This window comes from Mustela lutreola, chromosome 3 (genome assembly GCF_030435805.1).
Source record: "Mustela lutreola isolate mMusLut2 chromosome 3, mMusLut2.pri, whole genome shotgun sequence".
NCBI lineage: Eukaryota > Metazoa > Chordata > Mammalia > Carnivora > Mustelidae > Mustela > Mustela lutreola.
The window spans coordinates 140878614-140896481 of record NC_081292.1 but is presented as its reverse complement, the minus strand read 5'-3'; the positions used below and the strand labels follow the sequence as shown (position 1 = coordinate 140896481).

Genomic DNA, 17868 nt, shown 5'->3' with positions numbered 1-17868 from the left:
CTCTTTTTAATGGACTAATACTGGATCCCTAGTCTGCTGCCCCCTAAGTACAGAAGGTTAAGGGCGGATAAACTGAGTTTCTGCAAATCTAGACTACTGCCTGTGTGTTAAGAGCAAACCTGAATCCAGCCCACTGTATGTGCATAATAGCAAATATCCTTATAACTTATTCCTTCTAACTTCATAACTCAATAAAGCAAAAAGGGAAGGGCTCTTACCTGCACATTTTACTCCCTGAGCAATGAGACCCCACATGAAGTTGGCACAGTATTCACACCAGTGTGGCCCTCTGAACGTATGGACCTGAAAAAGAGCAGTGAGTGACAGAGTGGCCAGAGGGGAAAACACACAGACGAAGAGATGGTTTTCTGTCAAAGTGCGGAAATACAAACCATAGTAACGAAGAGGTGTGATGTGGCTGCATTTAGGGAAACTTTAGCTGAGTGGAACCCACAAGCAGTTAAAATTTCTTTCAGAGCTCAATTTGCTCTTTGTTTTAGAAATGGTGATACATCAAACCATTATTCTGTGATTCACTTTGCAAAACAATTTCTACAGTGGTTCTCCAGCTGGTTCCCTCCAGCCGTAAGCCTCATCTCTGAGTTACACAAAGGAGAGGAGCAATGCAGGGTATGTCTGGGTCCTGTCAGGATTTTGTCAGATGACCTACCTTCTGTGACCACAGATGGTGAAGGTGATACTTAGTGGCTGGTCACAACTGAAGCAGCAAAAATGGCCAATTTCTGTTCAAAACTATTTGATACTTACATTAGTTAAGGGAATGAATATATTTTAGAAACTGCAGAAGAGAGTTTCTAAAATATATTCATTTTTATGAAAGGAAAATTAATCAGAAACCCTACTTGAGTGTAGTAATTATGCATGAATCATTTCAGCCTCAAAAACATTTAAATGCATTTGATTCCTTTATCCCTAAGAAAGGAATCTCCAAAGAAAGGATTCAAATGCTAAGATACCTAAATGTTTTGTATAGGAGAGAGAAGCCATTCTAGCTTAACTCAGATGAAAAAGTATTGGTAGAAAAGAGAGGCAAGGAATTCAAACCCCAATATTAAAAAATAAAAGAAAAAAAATCGGAATATTCTCCTTACACTTTGAGATTTCTGAGGAAAAAAAATTCCGAGCAGATATTAGCTGAAAATCCACCCAGGAAAAAAAAAAAAGGGGGAGAGGAAACCAGGAAGTCACTGATCTGTGTATCAAAGTACATTTACCTGAGAAAATTTCTTATATGTATGATGTTCTCCTGCAGAAAACAGTCATATAAAGATAGTGAAAATCATAAAATGTGATGATTTGTATTCCAACATAAGTATCTGTCAGAACAGATAATACAAATAATGAAATCCACTGCTAAGATGGTCATTTTTGCTACTGTTCTTTGTATGTATCAAACAGGTAGATGATTTTTAATATAACTTATTCTTTCAAACTTAAGATGGTATTGAACACAAGACTTACATTGAACACAGGGCATATATTCCATTTAGAAAAACCAAACCAGGTAAATTATGACAAACCACTGATTATAAGAGAAATCCCAATTCCAAAGATGTTAAAATGGAGAAAAAAAAAAGCACATTATTCAGATCAATGAGAAAAGGTATGTCAGAATACTAACACTGGCTGGGTAAGGCTGTCATGGATAACCTGGTGTTGGTTCCTTCCAAGTAGGTATGTGCTTGTGACTGGTCACTGCCAAGTGAGCTTGAGTACAAAATGTGTTGATTTTGGGAAAGAAGGCCATAATCTCTTCTGTGTCTTTTATGGAAAAGCATCAGGAATGCAGACACAGTTGCTTCCGAATTGTTACTGATGCTCAGTGCCTGTAACGGAAAGCATTTCCTAGAGTTTCTAAAGCAGAGCCCAAGATCAACATTCAGATAGTCTGTGATGTCTTTTTTGTTGGTCTGTGTTCCCCGGAATGAATAAAACTGGATAAAGTAGGAAGCCTTGCTTTGCTTTGAGCAGAATGAGTGAGACAGTACTGACTTGTATTTCAAAAAGTTACATAATCATGAAATAGCTATAGAAAGAAGCATGGCGTTAGTTTCAGGGAGAGTTTCTGGGATACCCACTGGCTTAGATGTTGCAAGATGTTGGACACTCCAGTATCACTTGACTTGGTGAGGTCAACAGAAATAGACTAGAAGCACAGAGGAAGTAAGTCTGTCTTGTACCTGCCAGTTATCTCATGATAAAGGATCTTAAAGTCACATCTGGGAGAGCAAAAACAGAGTAGATGATGTGAAATACCTTAAAACTGGGCTCGTGGCAAACAGCACTGAGTACTGGGAGGTTATGACAGAACCAAATCCCTTCCCCCACCTTCAAAACAGCAGTAGTGAGTGCGGCGTCTGGGAATTCTTGGGACGTCTCTTCATATGACAAGTATGACAAAATATGACAAAGGAAGGGTTTGAATGGTCTGAGCAGGCTGGCGCTCTGACTGAAGGATCCCATGCGAGATCAGAAAGTAATCTCTAGGAAATTGTAATGTATACGTTTCCCTCTTGGATGGTGTTTTATAAAGGCATCCTGAGCCGTGTGGGGCTGCTGCTGTTTTCTCTTTGTTAACACCTCTCGGAGGGGGGCGTTATACAAAGTTGTACAGCTCTCCAGGAAACGGTTCTAGAAAGGAGACTGAAGCACCAGAAGCTTACTAAATGTCTACTTGTTTAACGGGATTTAACTGGATTCCCTTTTGAATCATTATCTCTAGAATGCATATTTCTTAAATTTTGTTTTGTGACCACTATGGCTTATGACAGTGGACTCTGTCTGTAAAAATGGAACATTGTAGCCTTTTTGTCTTTTTCATTCCCCTAGATGTCATCAAAACAGAGACTTCATTCAGTAGTCATTTTTATTCATTCATGAACATTTTGAAAGTAATGACACACAAAGATAAAAAGGATCCTGGCTCAAGGAATTCACCGTAGGTTTCTCCCATTAAATACAGTGTGAAAATGCTCAAGAGAAAGTCCCCACAGAGTACACGGAAGGCTTGGAGGGGGGGGGGGGATGGGCACTCTACAGGCTTAAGATGCACCCCAAGAGGTGGGTCAACTGAGTGACCTGTAGGGCACGACTGGGGTATGTGTGTTGGAGGGGGTGCATTAGGAAAATTCCTTGACTGTTCTAAGGAAATCAAAGTTATATGGCTTGAGCCAAACAATGGGTGGTTTAGAGAATCATAAGGACGTTCAGCATGGACAGAGGTGGGGAAGACCACATGGCAAGAATCAAGAGAGACAGCGTGTCTCTTTTCCATGCCTACAGATTAATTTTGCCCAGTGAACAAAGCAGGGTCACTGAGGATTTTCCAGGTGAGTGACACAGGCAGGAAAGGCTGGCAGAAGACAAATTAGGTAGGAGGCTATGTCTGGCAGGAGTCCAGGTAACAGATGGTGTGGGCTGAACTCAGGCAGCGGTGGCGGAGGAAGGGGTAAAGGAGTTATGTAGGAGGCAGAATGAGCAGGCCTTGGTAACCAACAGAATCAGAGGCACAGGAGAGGGGAAGAGGGCATCAACAGGGGGAACGGAAGGGGAACAGGTTTGGAAGGGAGGAGGGTGGGCAATGGTAGACTGAAAACTACTGGGAAAGAGGAGAAACTCCTGCAGTAGAGTTCCTGAAGGTGGCAAGTGGAGATAGGATCCAGGACAGAGGGATTAGCTTTGAATAAGAGAATTCTTCCCCCATTCCCGGAGTTGGGAAAAAGGAAGGAGGGGGGAGAGGATGGCTGTGCCACAGTCACGGGGCCTGGAGTCTGGAAGGTTAAGGGAGTTCCCTGTCCAGAGTCTCTGCATTAGATGGAAGTTCAGTTGGCTGAAATGGGGGATGCGGACTGGAAGTGGCCAGAAATTCGGAGAAGGGCTGCTGGACTTGAAAGCAAGTTTCTTTCCTGGATGACACTAACATCATACAATAAATGTCAAGCACACTAAAGAAAAGGTAACAAATACTTTGTTAAAGTGCCTTATCTAAATGTTTTATTTTAAATGCAGTTTTATATAATCGGTGATGTTTATATCACATATTTTGCCAATTCAGAGAAAGGTATCTTTAAAACTCAATTGCCCAAATCATACAACTTTGAGCAGGACAGCTGGAAGACTGCTCCTTCCAGCACAATGGAAATGGAGTGCTGTTCCTGCACACGAGGCCCTAGGGCCCGCACACATGCATCTCCTTCTGTTTAACAGAGATGGTTGTTTTCTGATTACCTGTCCTAAAAATGACTAAATCAGAATATAATGGGCATTCAAAATATAATAATTAAAAGGTCAAAAGTTGTGCCTTGGGGATTTTTTTCTGCTTAGGAGGACACTAAGAAAGAACTGGGGTAGAATGTGGGAGAAAGGAGGCATGGAGTGGTTCTCAAGGGGTCCAGGGACTCGGCCCGAAGCCTCGCATTGTACCAGAAGGCAACTTTGGTCTGGAATGCACTGGAACACAGGAGATGCCTTCTTAGGGATCAGCTGCTGGTCAGCGCTCGGGGTTCAGAATTATTGATGTCTTTACAACAGAAACAGCTAGCGGACAATCATTAGTGACCTTTTCCATAGGATTTTGATTCTAAATGGTTCCAGGTTTTTTATGTTTTCAAAAGTTTGTGTTTTAGTTTTCCTTTTTCTTATTCTGCTCCAGGGCTGTCATGTCAGCTCTTTCTCCTTCTTCCTTACCCCCTGGTCCCTTTTCCCGTTCACGGATTCTTAGATGCAGATGAGGTCATCTCAGAGAACTTTGCTAACACTGGATGTAAATCAAGAACCGAGGTCATCTATATTCCTGTTGAAGGCCTTTTACAAGAAAAACACAAACTTCTGGTTTCTTGTCTGTGTTTCTTGTAGTCAAGGCTGATGGACAGTAGGGACCATGGTCTTAAGATGCATAAGGTGTTAAGTGGTGTCTTATTTTATTCTATGACTTCTGCTGATCGTTAATTAGTGTTTCTTACAATCTGTTTCGGCTGTTTACTCTGTGACCTTAATGACGTACATTGGCTTTATAACATGGGAAACTGACCAGCACTATTTTCTTCCTTAGAGTTATTTGAACAAGTCACTTATCAATTTACAAAAAAATAAAAAAATAAAAAAAATCCCTTTGGGGAGGGTGTTTTGGTGAGATAATCCAAGAGCGCATTCAGCTTCAGTGTATAACATTATCAGGGAGGACAAGGATGGTCCTGAGAAAAGCAACCTTGTAAATTGGCCACAGGTTTTTTTCTAGGCCACCTCCAAACCTCTGGTACGTCTTGACAAATGGAAGTGACAAAGTACACAGCATGAATTATACCTTCCTGAACAAAGGGCATTGCAACTAGTTTGAAGGTCCTTTTCTATAACTAGAAAGAAGACAACTTTATTACCATGACATTTGAGACTGCTTTTTAGCTGTGAACAACTCCCTTCATGTTAACATCACTGACATCACTGAGAACCAGGGACGAAAGACTGAGTTAATTATCGGATCCCAAACGTCTATCCCAGAGAAGATGCTGGTTAGAACCAGTCTGAGAACACACGGAGGGAAGTGAGGGCCACTGAGGGGCCCCCATGGCACAGCCTGTGGGTTAGCTGTTTCCCAAGCACTGACCCAGGGAAACTGAAGCTCTTCTCCACTGGGCCTGCTGTGACCCTGCCCCAAACCCCGGCTTCTGGAAGAAAACCAGAACACCTTTTCTTCAGGTTTCTGACATTCCTATCTTCAGTTTGAATGTCAGTAATAAAAGGAGAGGACAAGAAATCTATGCAACGGGACGAGAAAAAATTTCAGCCTATCTTTATTATCCCTCCCAAGCCATAACACTCCCTCTGGTAAAAGCATGAATGCCAAAAGCCAAGGCACTGGCCTGCAAAGCCTGCTGCAAACGGAAACTATGTCGGAGGCGAGAAAAATATTCGGGGAGGGACGCCTGGATGGCTCGGTCGGTTAAGCATTTGGCTCTTGATCTCAGCTCAGGTCTTGATCTCAGGGTTGTGAGTTCAAGCCCCATGTTGGGCTTCATACCCGGCAAGGGGCCTACTTAAACACACACACACACACACGCACACAATCTTGGGGAAATGAAATTTTGCTTTGGGGTAAGAGGACTGACATTTGGGAGGCTCTGGTGAGTCATCTCTGCAGCTTGGTACTGGGTGATGGAGGGAGAGAACAGATGATTGAAATCAAAACGGAAAGCAATGTAGGTAGATACGCAGCTGGGCAAGAAAGTCTTTTTCATCCTTTTCCCCCCATTTTTATCTTTTGGGCAACCAGAACATACTCTTTTATGTAATCAATTTTAGTCTCACCAAGATGGCTTAACTTTGATCCAAAATATTTGAAATTTAGAATTTTGGTCCTCAGATTTTGCCACCTCAGTTAAAGTATTTTGATTTATACTATTAAGTCATAAGCAGAGAATGTATAATGTTGGCTATGATCATTAGCAAGAAATATATAAAACTGTGTGGGGATTCCTTGCAAAAAGCAGTAGGAAACAGGTACTCAAAATAGAGGAGTGTCTTTAGTATCAAGGCAATACCTTCTTGTCTTATTATTAGTTAAATCTAGTCAAAATGACTAGTGGCTTCAAAATTCTTGAAGAAAGATCTCTAACAAACAGTGAGGTTTGAGCACGGTTAAGCCCCCAGCACTGATCTCATGCTAGCTGCGCCTCCTCTCTCCTTGTCCTGACAGAATGGCTGTGTAACACAGCGCCCACAGCAGGGAAGGTGGAAGGAGTGCACCAAACACTTACGGAAACGGTGCCTGGAACTGGAAGGGCATACCCATTGGCCCCGTGCAGTGCCCCCAGCAGGCTGAATGGGGCACTGCGTGGAGGGATGGGACCACGGTGAGGGGGCCCAGGTGAGAAAGGCTTCTCCAACTCGCTGCTACAGAGGATGACTGTGCAGGGGAAAGCTCGCAGGGGCTCTCTGAGGCAGACACTCAACCTCACAATAGTTAACAGGGTCAGAAGTACCATTCTGGAGAGGATGACAAATGACAGAAAACGAGTGACCTAAGGTTTGAAGAATTAGAAAACTGTACAAAATTGAGGGAGATGCCATAAAAATCTACAAGGCATACAGTGGACTGACCATTAATAAATTATGTCCCCCTGAATATGAAAAATAACAGTAGGAAAATATTGGGATAGTAACTGTCACCCTGTAATACTGGTCTTAATTAGCAGGGCAATGATTAGGGCAATATAATAAGGCAGTCCTTCCACATACAAAAGATTATAAAAATGGTTTTTTATGGATTGGGATCTAAAATGACACCTTAAGTGAACATGTCCAGACAAATAAGGGCTTCTTACCAGTTCCACTCATACAGTCTATTTCCCTCGATTTTATGCGGGCCTTCTTCAGAGAGTTTATGTTTCTTTATGGCTTGCTTCATGATTCTCCTCTCCCTACCCCACCTCCCAAATGAACACTGTCTCAGTGAGGGAGAAATATCTCTAAAACTACAGCTGAGTTAACTGTGGTGGAGACCAAGAGAGCTTACTTAGAATCACACACAACCATCTTCACGCTCGAATACACACAGAGTTTCTTTTCTTTTTTTAAAAGATTTTTATTCATTTGACAGATAACAAGAAGGCAGAGAGCCAGGCAGCAGGGGGTTGGGGGGTGGAGCAGGCTCCCCTCTGAGCAGAGAGCCCTATGTGGGGCTCCATCCCAAGACCCTGAAATCATGACCTGAGCTGAAGGCAGGGGCCCAACCCACTGAGCGACCCAGGCGCCCCACACAGTTTCTTGTGTCTGTATTCTGTTCTCAGCTGCCAGAGTGGCTCCTGATACAAAGCCATCATTCTGAAACCTAGGAATCAGGCAGTAGTTTCAAAGTTTGTCCAAGTTTTCCAGGGATTCCATTTATTTACTTACTCTTATTAAGTTACAAGGTATAGACTGGGTAATAAATAACATAAAAATAGGAAAAAATAAAAACAACCAATAATTTAAAAATACTGTTTCAAAATATGATTGTTTAAAGTATTAGAAAACCCATGATTGTAATGTTTAGACTTTTTTATGCTTCAGAAGCAAATTTCCCCCCACCTCCACCCCAGCCACAGGAGCTTTAATGAGAACTTTACCTCTAAACTGAATCATGGTTAAGGTTTAACACTGTCAAATACATAACCTAAAACACTTCATTTTGAAAGTTTAGTTTTATTACTTGGATTAATAAGTTTGCATTTAAGTATGAGCAGTAAAAAAATCAACATAGTCAATACTTCAAAATGTCGGTCTCCTACAGTTGTATTATGAAGCTATGATAGAAAAGTGAATGACTCATCCTTGGTTGTGCAATAAAAACCACAGTACAATCCATAATCTCTACACATACATTACAGACAAGGAAACTGAATACTACAAGACAAAGAGCCCCCAGACCAACCCACATTATCTTACGATCCACAATTCCCTGAAGCCAATATTGTACTAGTATATATTTCCACATAAACAGGTTTCAGTTTCTTTGGTTTAGTTGTAATAATGTCATCCGAAGTTTACTGTTAACAGACATTAAGAATGGAAGTATTTCTGTAATATGCCAGGAAAAAGGTTAGACTACAGTGCATAAGAAATTATTAAACTATGTAGTTAAAACCCTTTTTAAAGCTCTAGTGGAAGAGATTCAGGTTTTCTCTACTTTCCTCTACTTCACTGATTGCTGCTCTTACCTTTAGTATGTCCTTCCATGACCTGGTTTAATTATGTCTTTTTCAAGTTTTAGGTGGAAGCTTAACTCACTGATTTAAGACTTTCTTTCTTTCCTAAAATAAGCATTTAGTGGTAAAGATTTCACCATAGCTGTATTAAACAAATTTTGATCTGTCATATTTTTAAAATTCAGTTCAAAGTATTTTCTAATGTCTCTTCTTCTTTAACCATGAGTTATTTAGCAGTAAGTTGTTTAATTTCTAAACATGTGGAAAATTTTTCAGGTATGTGTTATTTTGAACAGTATACACCTTCTGTTGCTGAGTAGAATACTTCCATAAATATCGATTAGGCCAAACTGGTTGACACTATAGTTCAAATCTTCCATCTCATTATTAGTGTTCTAGTTGTCTGCTCGGTCACTGAGAAACAACTGTGGAAGTCTCCATCTACAATTGTAGATCTGTCTCTTTCACTTTTTAGTTGTTGCTTTATGTATTTTGAACCTCTGTTATTAGATGAATATAATTTTTTTAAAATTTTTAAAAAAAGATTATTTATTTATTTATTTATTTGACAGAGAGAGAGAGATGACAAGCAGGCAGAGAGGCAGGCAGAGAGAGGGGAGGAAGCAGGCTCCCTGCTGAGCAGAGAGCCTGATGATGCAGGGCTCCGTCCCAGGATCTTGGGATCATGACCTGAGCCAAAGGCAGCCACTTTGACTGACTGAGCCACCCATGTGCCCCGAAACTTTATAGATATTAAAGAAGAAAATGGTAGTGTAAAAATCAATTCTCTTTTAAAAAATGTACTTTGTAATTTATGACTATGAGTGTGCACATTTAAGATCCTATAAAGTCATAAAATTATAAACACTTTCTGAAGCTGGAATATGAAAATAAAATTGCAGAGAAGCTGAATGCATGTTTAGTTTCTAGATCTTAAATATGTCCTCTGCACATTCTGATGTCACAAGGGAGAGGAACAACTTCCTTCCAGGCTGAGGTAAAGTACCACTTAAGGAATATAATTTTTCTTTCCCATAACCTGGTTTTCTCCTCTCTGGCTGCTCTTACGATTTTTCTCTTCAGTACTGGTTTTTAGCAATTTCATTATGATATACCAAGGTGTTGTTTTCTTCATATTTTTGCCCCCATTTATAGTTTACTGTACTTATTAGATCTATGGGTTTTCATCAAAATTAAAATTTTTTTAATTAGATCTTCAAATAATTGTACTGTTCCCTGGCCCCTCACCATTGCTCCTTCTGACTCCAATTACACTTTTTTTTTTTTTAAGATTTTATTTATTCATTTGACAGAGATCACAAGTAGGCATAGAGGCAGGCAGAGAGAGAGAGAGAGAGAGAGAGAGAGAAGCAGGCTCCCCGCTGAGCAGAGAGCCCGATGCGGGACTCGATCCCAGGACCCTGAGATCATGACCCAAGCCGAAGGCAGTGGCTCAACACACTGAGCCACCCGGGCGCCCCTCCAATTACACTTTTAAATTAGATTGCTTGATACTGTCCCCCACTGAACACTGATGCTATGTTGATTTTTACTTATTTTTTTAAATCTTTCTGTCCTTCATTTCAGATGTTTTCTATAGTTGTGTCCTCTGGTTCACAAATCTTTTCTTCTTTGATGCCTAATATGCCATTAATATTATCCAATGTACTTTTTCATTACTTTTTAAGATTTTATTTTTAATCTCTACACCCACCATGGGGCTCACAACCCTGAGATTAAGAGTCGCATGCTCCACTGACTGAGCCAGACAGGTGCCCCCATTTCAGATGTATCTTCAATCTCTAGAGATTCAACTTGGATTTTTTTTAAAGATTTTATTTATTTATTAATTAGAGAGAGAGAAAGATCACAAGTAGGCAGAGCAGCAGGCAGAGAGAGAAGGGAAAGCAGGCTCCCTGCTGAGCAGAGAGCCGGATTCAGGGCTCGATCCCAGGACCCTGAGACCATGACCTGAGCCCAAGGCAGAGGCTTAACCCACTGAGCCATGCAGGTGCCCTTGACTTGGATTCTTTCAGATGGCTTCAATTTTTTTCCTAACTGCAACCTTCAGTCTATTGCCAATTTAGTCATGCTACTGAGATAATCCCCTGTGAGGACTTTTAAAACAATGCCTCATATATTATCACATTTTTCTACACCTTCTGGAGGGCAAAACTATTCTCAACCCTGAGTGAATTTCAGTAATTTTTCAGCCTAATGTTTTCCATCGCGGTGGTGGTGGTGGTGGTGTGTATATGTGTGTTTTAAGAGGCCCCTTTCGTGCATATGTAGATAGGTACTTGCTCTAAGAATCAAGGAGACCCCAATGCAGATCGACAGAATTCTACCCCCCTGCCCCAGGAACACTGCTCTACAAATTTTAGCCGCTTTGCCTCCTCAAACTCCAATCTCTGTATCTTTAACTCACCTAGACCACTGGGTTCTCTTTAGATTCTCCCTCTATGTATTGTGGCCACAAAACTGCCCTTAAGCAGGAAATGAAATCAATCTGAAGACTCCTGTTATTGGGGTGCCTCAGTGGGTTAAGCCTTGGCCTTCGGCTCGGGTCATGGTCCCAGGGTCCTGGGATCGAGCCCCACATCGGGCTCTCTGCTGAGCAAGGAGCCTGCTCACCCCCCCCCCCCCCCCGCCTCTCTGCCTACTTGTAATCTCTGTTAAATAAATTTAAAAAAAAAAAAAAAAAAAAAAAGAAGACTCCTGTTATTGCGTTCCTTTTTTCAGGTATCATAGTACTATACTACCTGTTCAATATCTGAGTGTGGTTTTTTATGTTTTTTCCTGGTCTGTTGGTTGTTTTAAGATGGGAAGGTAAATATAGTTGTTCTGCCATGCCTGGAAGTAGGGGTTCAGATTATATTCTTATTTCTAAACTGATCTTTCATGTGAGCTTGAACCTGGAATTTTTGGGCTTCAGTTTCTACACATGCAAAATTAACTTCATCGGTGATTCTCAGTGTCCCTTCTAGAGGCTCAGCTTCTTCAGGATTCTTATATCATCACGCTCTATGAACATGTCTCTCGCAGCAAAGTGTCACACATAGGTATCCTACTAGATTACAAAGTAAGCAGAATACAATTAAGACTCAATCCTTAGTTAGATCTGGAAGGTGAGAAGGGAGAGAGGGTAACAAGGGACTGCAAAACTTGCCTTTACCAGGCCGCTGTGTCCCAAACGTGCAAAAAACTCATCCTTGAAGGGTAGATGATTATGTGGACACACAGAGTATTAAGAGAAAAGAACTGTGGTACAGGGGACTTCTTATTGTATGTTCTTCCTATGGGTTTAGATCCTTATCTTGTTAATGCAATGAGAGTCACATGCCAGGCTGCTTCTCTCCTTTGAGATAAATTTTGGAGATGCCAATTATTTTTAAACTGAAGAGTAACCGACACGCAATGTTGTATCAGTTTGAGGTAAAAACACAGTGATTCGCTATTTGTGCATATTACAGCAGGATCGCCACATTGTCTAGTTGCCATCTGCCCCTATACACTACTGTGGCAAGACTACTGGCGAGATTTCCTGTGTTGCACAGTTCATCCCCACGTCTTATGTATTTACAACTGGAAGACTGTACCTCTTAACTGCCTTTGCTTATTTTGTTCATCCCTGCCACTGCTCTACCCTACAGCAATCATCAGCTTGTTCTCTGTATTTGTGCGTTTGTTTCAGTTCCATTTGTTCATTTGTTTTAATGTGATTTTTATTTATTTTTTGATGTCTGATCTTATTTGTTAACTCCAGAAGATCTCACTGTTGACTGGCCTCAGACAGGACAGCCTCAGACAGGACAGCCTCTGTCTCTTGGCAATCTGTTCTTGGAGTTATTCTTTGGCCTCCTTCATTCTCTTGGCCAAAAGCTGAGAATGTTCTGCAGCCTCTTCCTTATCTTTCTTAGTACACTGTTTCCTCGGAGCAATATGCCAACATTTGTGTGGCAGAACACATGGAGTAACAAGACATGGGATTGTGGGTGCTCTGGCTCTAGGTTTCTTAGCTTCTTTGTTTATGGGCTTTCTCACAACATACTGGTGGGCATCACCTTCTTTAGAGGGACTTTTCCAGTCCCTCTAAAGAAGGTGATGCCTTCTTTAGGCTCTTCTGCACCTCTGGAGACATGGCACAGTAGAATCGGTGAGTTCAGGAATAGCCTTCTCCATTTTTTTTTTTTTTTTAAACAATGACTGAGTTGAGAACACTGAGATTGGTATTCATAATGCAACGGCAAACAGAATAGCCTTTTCTCCAATCCACCTCCGTTTGTAGCAGGAATGGCCCTTCCTCAGCAGCAGGTGGACATGGCCATGGATCAAGACACCCTGCTTCATGGGGACTCCTTGTTTGTCATCGCCACCTCTGATTAGGATGGTGCGATCCTTCTACTGTTCACCCAGAGTGCCTGCGTCAATTTCTGTGGCCATATGCTTCTCATAAAAGGTATGGAGTTTGTGTTCATCATCTACTTCGATGAGTTTCTGGCAGCCAGTAACTGGGAAAGAAATGTTCAGCTTCATCCTAAAGCAGCCTGCTGCCTCTGAGGTGCCAGGGAAAAGAGCTGCTTTGATTTTAAATTCCACATATAATGAAATCCTATAGTATGTGTTTTCTCTGTCTGACTTAGCATAACACCCTGTAGGTTCACCCATGTTGTTGCCAATAGCAAATAGCAAGATTTCATTTTTTATGCTAATATTCTATTTTACACACACACATATCCTACCCCACACCTTCTTTTGCCATTTATCTTTTGATAGATATTTAGGTTGCTTCCAATATCTTCACTATGATAAATAATGCTGCAACAACATAGGGATGAATAGGTCTTTCTGAATTAGTGTTTTCATTTTCTTTGCATAAGTATCTAGAAGTGGAAATATTTGTATTGCATGGTGGTTTCATTGTTAATCTTTTGAGAAAACTCCATAGTGTTTTCCAAAGTAGTCGCACCAATTTACATTCCCACCAATAGTGCATGGGGGTTACTTTTTCTCCATGTCCTTCCCAAATCTTGTTTTTTTGTCTTATTGATTCTAGCCATTCGGACAGGTGTGAGTGATACCAAATTTTCTAAAATATATCAATAGAATGGTTATAAATGCCAGAAATAATCAATATAGTGTTAGATGTAGTTATTTGTCATAGGGTCTCACATTAAGATATTGGTTGGGAATAAGAATCAGAATTGGTTCTGGTAAGAGAGCCCAGACATTTAAAAGGGACAACCCTAGGGGCGCCTGGGGGGCTCAGTCAGCTGGGTGTCTGACTCTTGATTTCAGCCCAGGTCATGATTTCAGGCTAATGAGAGGGAAAGAGCCCCGTGTTGGGGCTCCGACAGCAGAGCCTGCTTGGAATTCTCTTTCTTTCTCCCCCTTTACCCCTCCTGCCACTCATGTGCATTCTCGATGTCTCACTCTCTTAAAAAAAAGTGACAACCATGTATTTTAATTTCAAGGCTGGCCTGATGTTCTTTTTATTTGCTTTTTAATTAAACAAAACAAATAGTACACTTAATAAGTTCTGTTGATAGTCTCCTAGTGAGGAAGACAAACTTCCGAATCCCTCTAAATTTTAAAACAGCATAAGCAAAAATAGACAATTGGGACTACATTTAATGATAAATCTTTTGCATAGCAAAGGAAACAATCAGCAGAGTGGAAAGGTAACCTACCGCTGGATCATAAGGCTGTTTTTAAAAAATTTTTTGAGGAACTTCCATACTATTTTTCATAATGGCTACATCAACTTACATTCACAGCAACAACGTACAGGGGTTCCTCTTTCTCCACATCGTCACCAGCACTGGCCATCTTTTGTCTTGTTTCTAACAGCCATTCTAACAGGTATGAGGTAATATCTCATTGTGGCTTTGATTTCCATTTCCCTGCTGATTCGTGATGTTGAGCATCTTTCCACAGACCTATTGGCTGTTTGTTTATCTTTTGAGAAATGGCTATTCTCAGGTCTTGTGTCTGTTTTTAAATCAGGCTGCTTCTGCTATTGGGCTGTATGAGTTCCTTACATATTTTGGGATACTAACCTCTTATCAGATATATGGTTTTAAAATATTTTCTTCCATCCCATAGGTTGCATTTTCATTCCATCAATTATTTTCTTTGCTGTGCAGAAGCTTTTACTTTGATGCAATTCCACTTGTCTATTTTTGGTTTGGTTGCATGTGTTTTTAGGGTCCTATCTGAAAAAATCACAGCCAAGACCAATGTTTTTGCCTTTGTTTTCTACTAGTACTTTTATAGTCTCAAGTCTTATATTTAAGTCTTTAACCCATTTTGAGTTGATTGTTGTATATGATGTGAAATAAGGAATAAATTTCTTCTTCTTCTTCTTTTTTTTTTTTGCATATAGCCAGTTTTCCCAGCATCATTTAATGAAGAAACCAGCCTGTCCTTATTTAGTGTACTTGGTGTCCTTGTTGAAGATCAGCTGACATATGGATTTATTTCTGGGCTTTCTGTTTGTTTCATTAGTCTATAGGTCTATTTTTATGCCAGTGCTATCCTGTTTTGATTACTGTAGCTTTGTTATACGTTTTGAAATCAGAAAGTACTGATGCCTCCAGCTTTGTTCTTCTTGCTCAAGATTGCTTTTGGTCTTTTGTGGTTTCACGTGAATTTTAGGATTGCTTTTTCTAGTTCTGTAAAGAATGTCATTGGGATTACACCTGGAGTTGCATTAGCTCTGAAGATCACTTTGGGTAGTATGCACATTTTAGCAATATTCTTCCAATCCATAAAACGTGGGTTTCTCTTGGGTTAAGTATAACATTTAAAATTCTCTAGCCCCATAAAATGGATACAAAGAAGTAAAAGCAACTATGTGCTAAGCTTGAGAAGTGTTTCTTTTTGGATTATGAATGGCAAGCAGTAACCTTCTCTGTACTTGAGGCATCATAACTGGCTCCTCAGCCAATGCTCCAAACCCTAAAAAGGACAGACAGGGCTGAGGCTGAGAAGGTCATGATGCTGAGGGGCAGTGCAGAGGCCTGGACGGAAATGCATGGTGAGTCTTGTGGTCCTCCTCACCACCATTAGGGACAGAGATAAAGAGCAGAGTAGCATGTGTTCATTATTTTTGACTTCTGTAGCATCTGATAAGTACTATACTGAACAGTAACAGCAACAGTCCCTACAGGGATCTTATAGATGATCTTGTCCAATCTCCCACTTTCCCTCCATGACTGCCCTAAGGAGAGAAAAACTGCTGATCTGTGCTGAGCTTTGTTGTTTTTATCTTCTCTTGTAAGTGACCCACATTAAGAATTGGGAATTTTGTCTGTGTGTTTATATACAGAGACACATATAAATATATTTGTATAACCTAGAAATATATATATTTCTCTATATATAGATATATAGAGAATGTATAATACAGTATTATATATAATTTAATCTTCCATTTGAAGGAAAACATTTATTCCTTTAAAACAGCTGTCAGACACTCCATGTTCTTACCCATAGGAAGAGCAATGATGTCTAATAATGAGACATTCCAGGTTGCCTTTTCCATTAGTCATATTGCATTTAACTTCTTTTATAATGTTACTAATTCAAAACAGTAGTGAAATTTCTGAGCACTTAAAACATGAACACAGATTCTCCAGTAAAATATAAGACAAGAAGAAGGTATTGTTTGACTGCACTTAAAAAACTCACGTAAATTCGATTAAAATTGTAACATTATGTGCCTTAAAAATCATTGGTAGAACCTATTTTTATGTTGAAATTTCCTGCTGCAGGAGAGGTGATTTCCAAATACAACAATCACTGCCACCACCACAAAGAAAGTTCCCTCCTGTCACATTGTATGCTCATTTAGTCATTCAGCAGATGTTTCTTGAACATTTGTGTTTTACTAAATATAGGGACAGGGGAAGGAAGAGTGGAGATGAGTAAAGAAGTGGGGGATGGTAGCAGTGTGATGGTTGGTGGGGAGAGTACACAGGTACCCTAGTCGGTGAACAGGATAGTTCACTGTTAATATAACATGTTTTTAAAAAAGTATTCCTTCATATATAGGTATTTTAATTCTTTTAAAAAAATAAACAGTTGCTTCTCAGCCTTTTGGCTAAGATCAAGTGTAAAAATAAACACTAATATCTTGTCCTCATATGGGCCTTAATAAAGTTTTAAAATGATGAATGAAAATGAAAATGAAAATGATAAATATCTTAACAAATCTAATACTTCTCAATATACTCAAGAGAACTTTAATTTTTAAGCAGTTTCTATACCCACTATAGGGCTCGAACTCACAACTCCGAGATCAAGTGTTGCACGCTCCAGCAACTGAGCCAGCCAGCTGTCCCAAGAGAATTATAGAGCTGTAAGGTCACTTATGGATCGTGTAGTTTAACTCCACGTTTCATCCTAACTCTGTTTTTATTTGCTGGTTCATTTTGTGTTTATTCTCAAATGGGAATCAAATAAGGACCACAGGTGTTGGATCTGTCTGTGTCCTTCGGAGGAAAGGAAAGACCACTCTCAATAGGAGAGCTGGCCATTTCTACCCTCCCGTTTATCAGACAGCAGCACACCTGCTCGGCCAGGATTGGCAGGTCCACCACTATCACTTTAAACCCAGTAGGTCCTGACTCAGTAATTTTAGTAAATATTACAAGGTTCATGTTATAGTCTTATTTAATTACAATATCAATTCACATTTCAGGATTCACTGCTTGCATATTATATTGGCAACATAAAGGCTGTTAATATAATGTCACATCTTTCATTTCTATGCAGAATGCAAGTATCTGAGACTTGAGCATGAACCAGTGGCCACTTCAAGACTACCTTAAAAAAAAAAGACTAAAGACAGATTTTAAAATATTATTTCACTGTAATTCTTAATGTTCTTTTCTTTAAATGACTTAATTTGTGTAAGTAGCCAGGTTTCTATGGTTGTTTTCACTATATGGAATCTTGATTTTATTTTATAGAGCTATCTAAATTATACTGAATGAAACACCAAATAGTTAAATCTGGAAGGAGTAAGAGACACGTGAGGATTTCACTGTACTCTGTGGTGCATGAAAATGCAACGGCTCTTGCATAACCTCTAACTCTGCCTGGGAGCTAAGAAAGAAGCAAGGGCTTCCTTTCACCACACAATCATGCCTGGGCTCTCAAT

The 17868-nt window shown here is 40.1% G+C and overlaps 1 protein-coding gene and 1 pseudogene across 4 annotated transcripts in view; both read right to left on the bottom strand.

Moving 5' to 3' along the window:
* Positions 1 to 17868, bottom strand: part of CHN1 (chimerin 1) — a 212643-nt gene that overhangs the window by 23883 nt on the left and 170892 nt on the right. For all 4 annotated transcript variants that reach the window (XM_059166986.1, XM_059166988.1, XM_059166987.1 and 1 more), the window contains one exon: positions 219 to 303. In XM_059166986.1, coding sequence (XP_059022969.1) covers positions 219 to 303 — 85 coding nt within the window. The remainder of the gene's footprint in view (positions 1 to 218; positions 304 to 17868) is intronic.
* On the bottom strand, positions 11837 to 14069 carry LOC131827070 (small ribosomal subunit protein eS6-like; annotated as a pseudogene).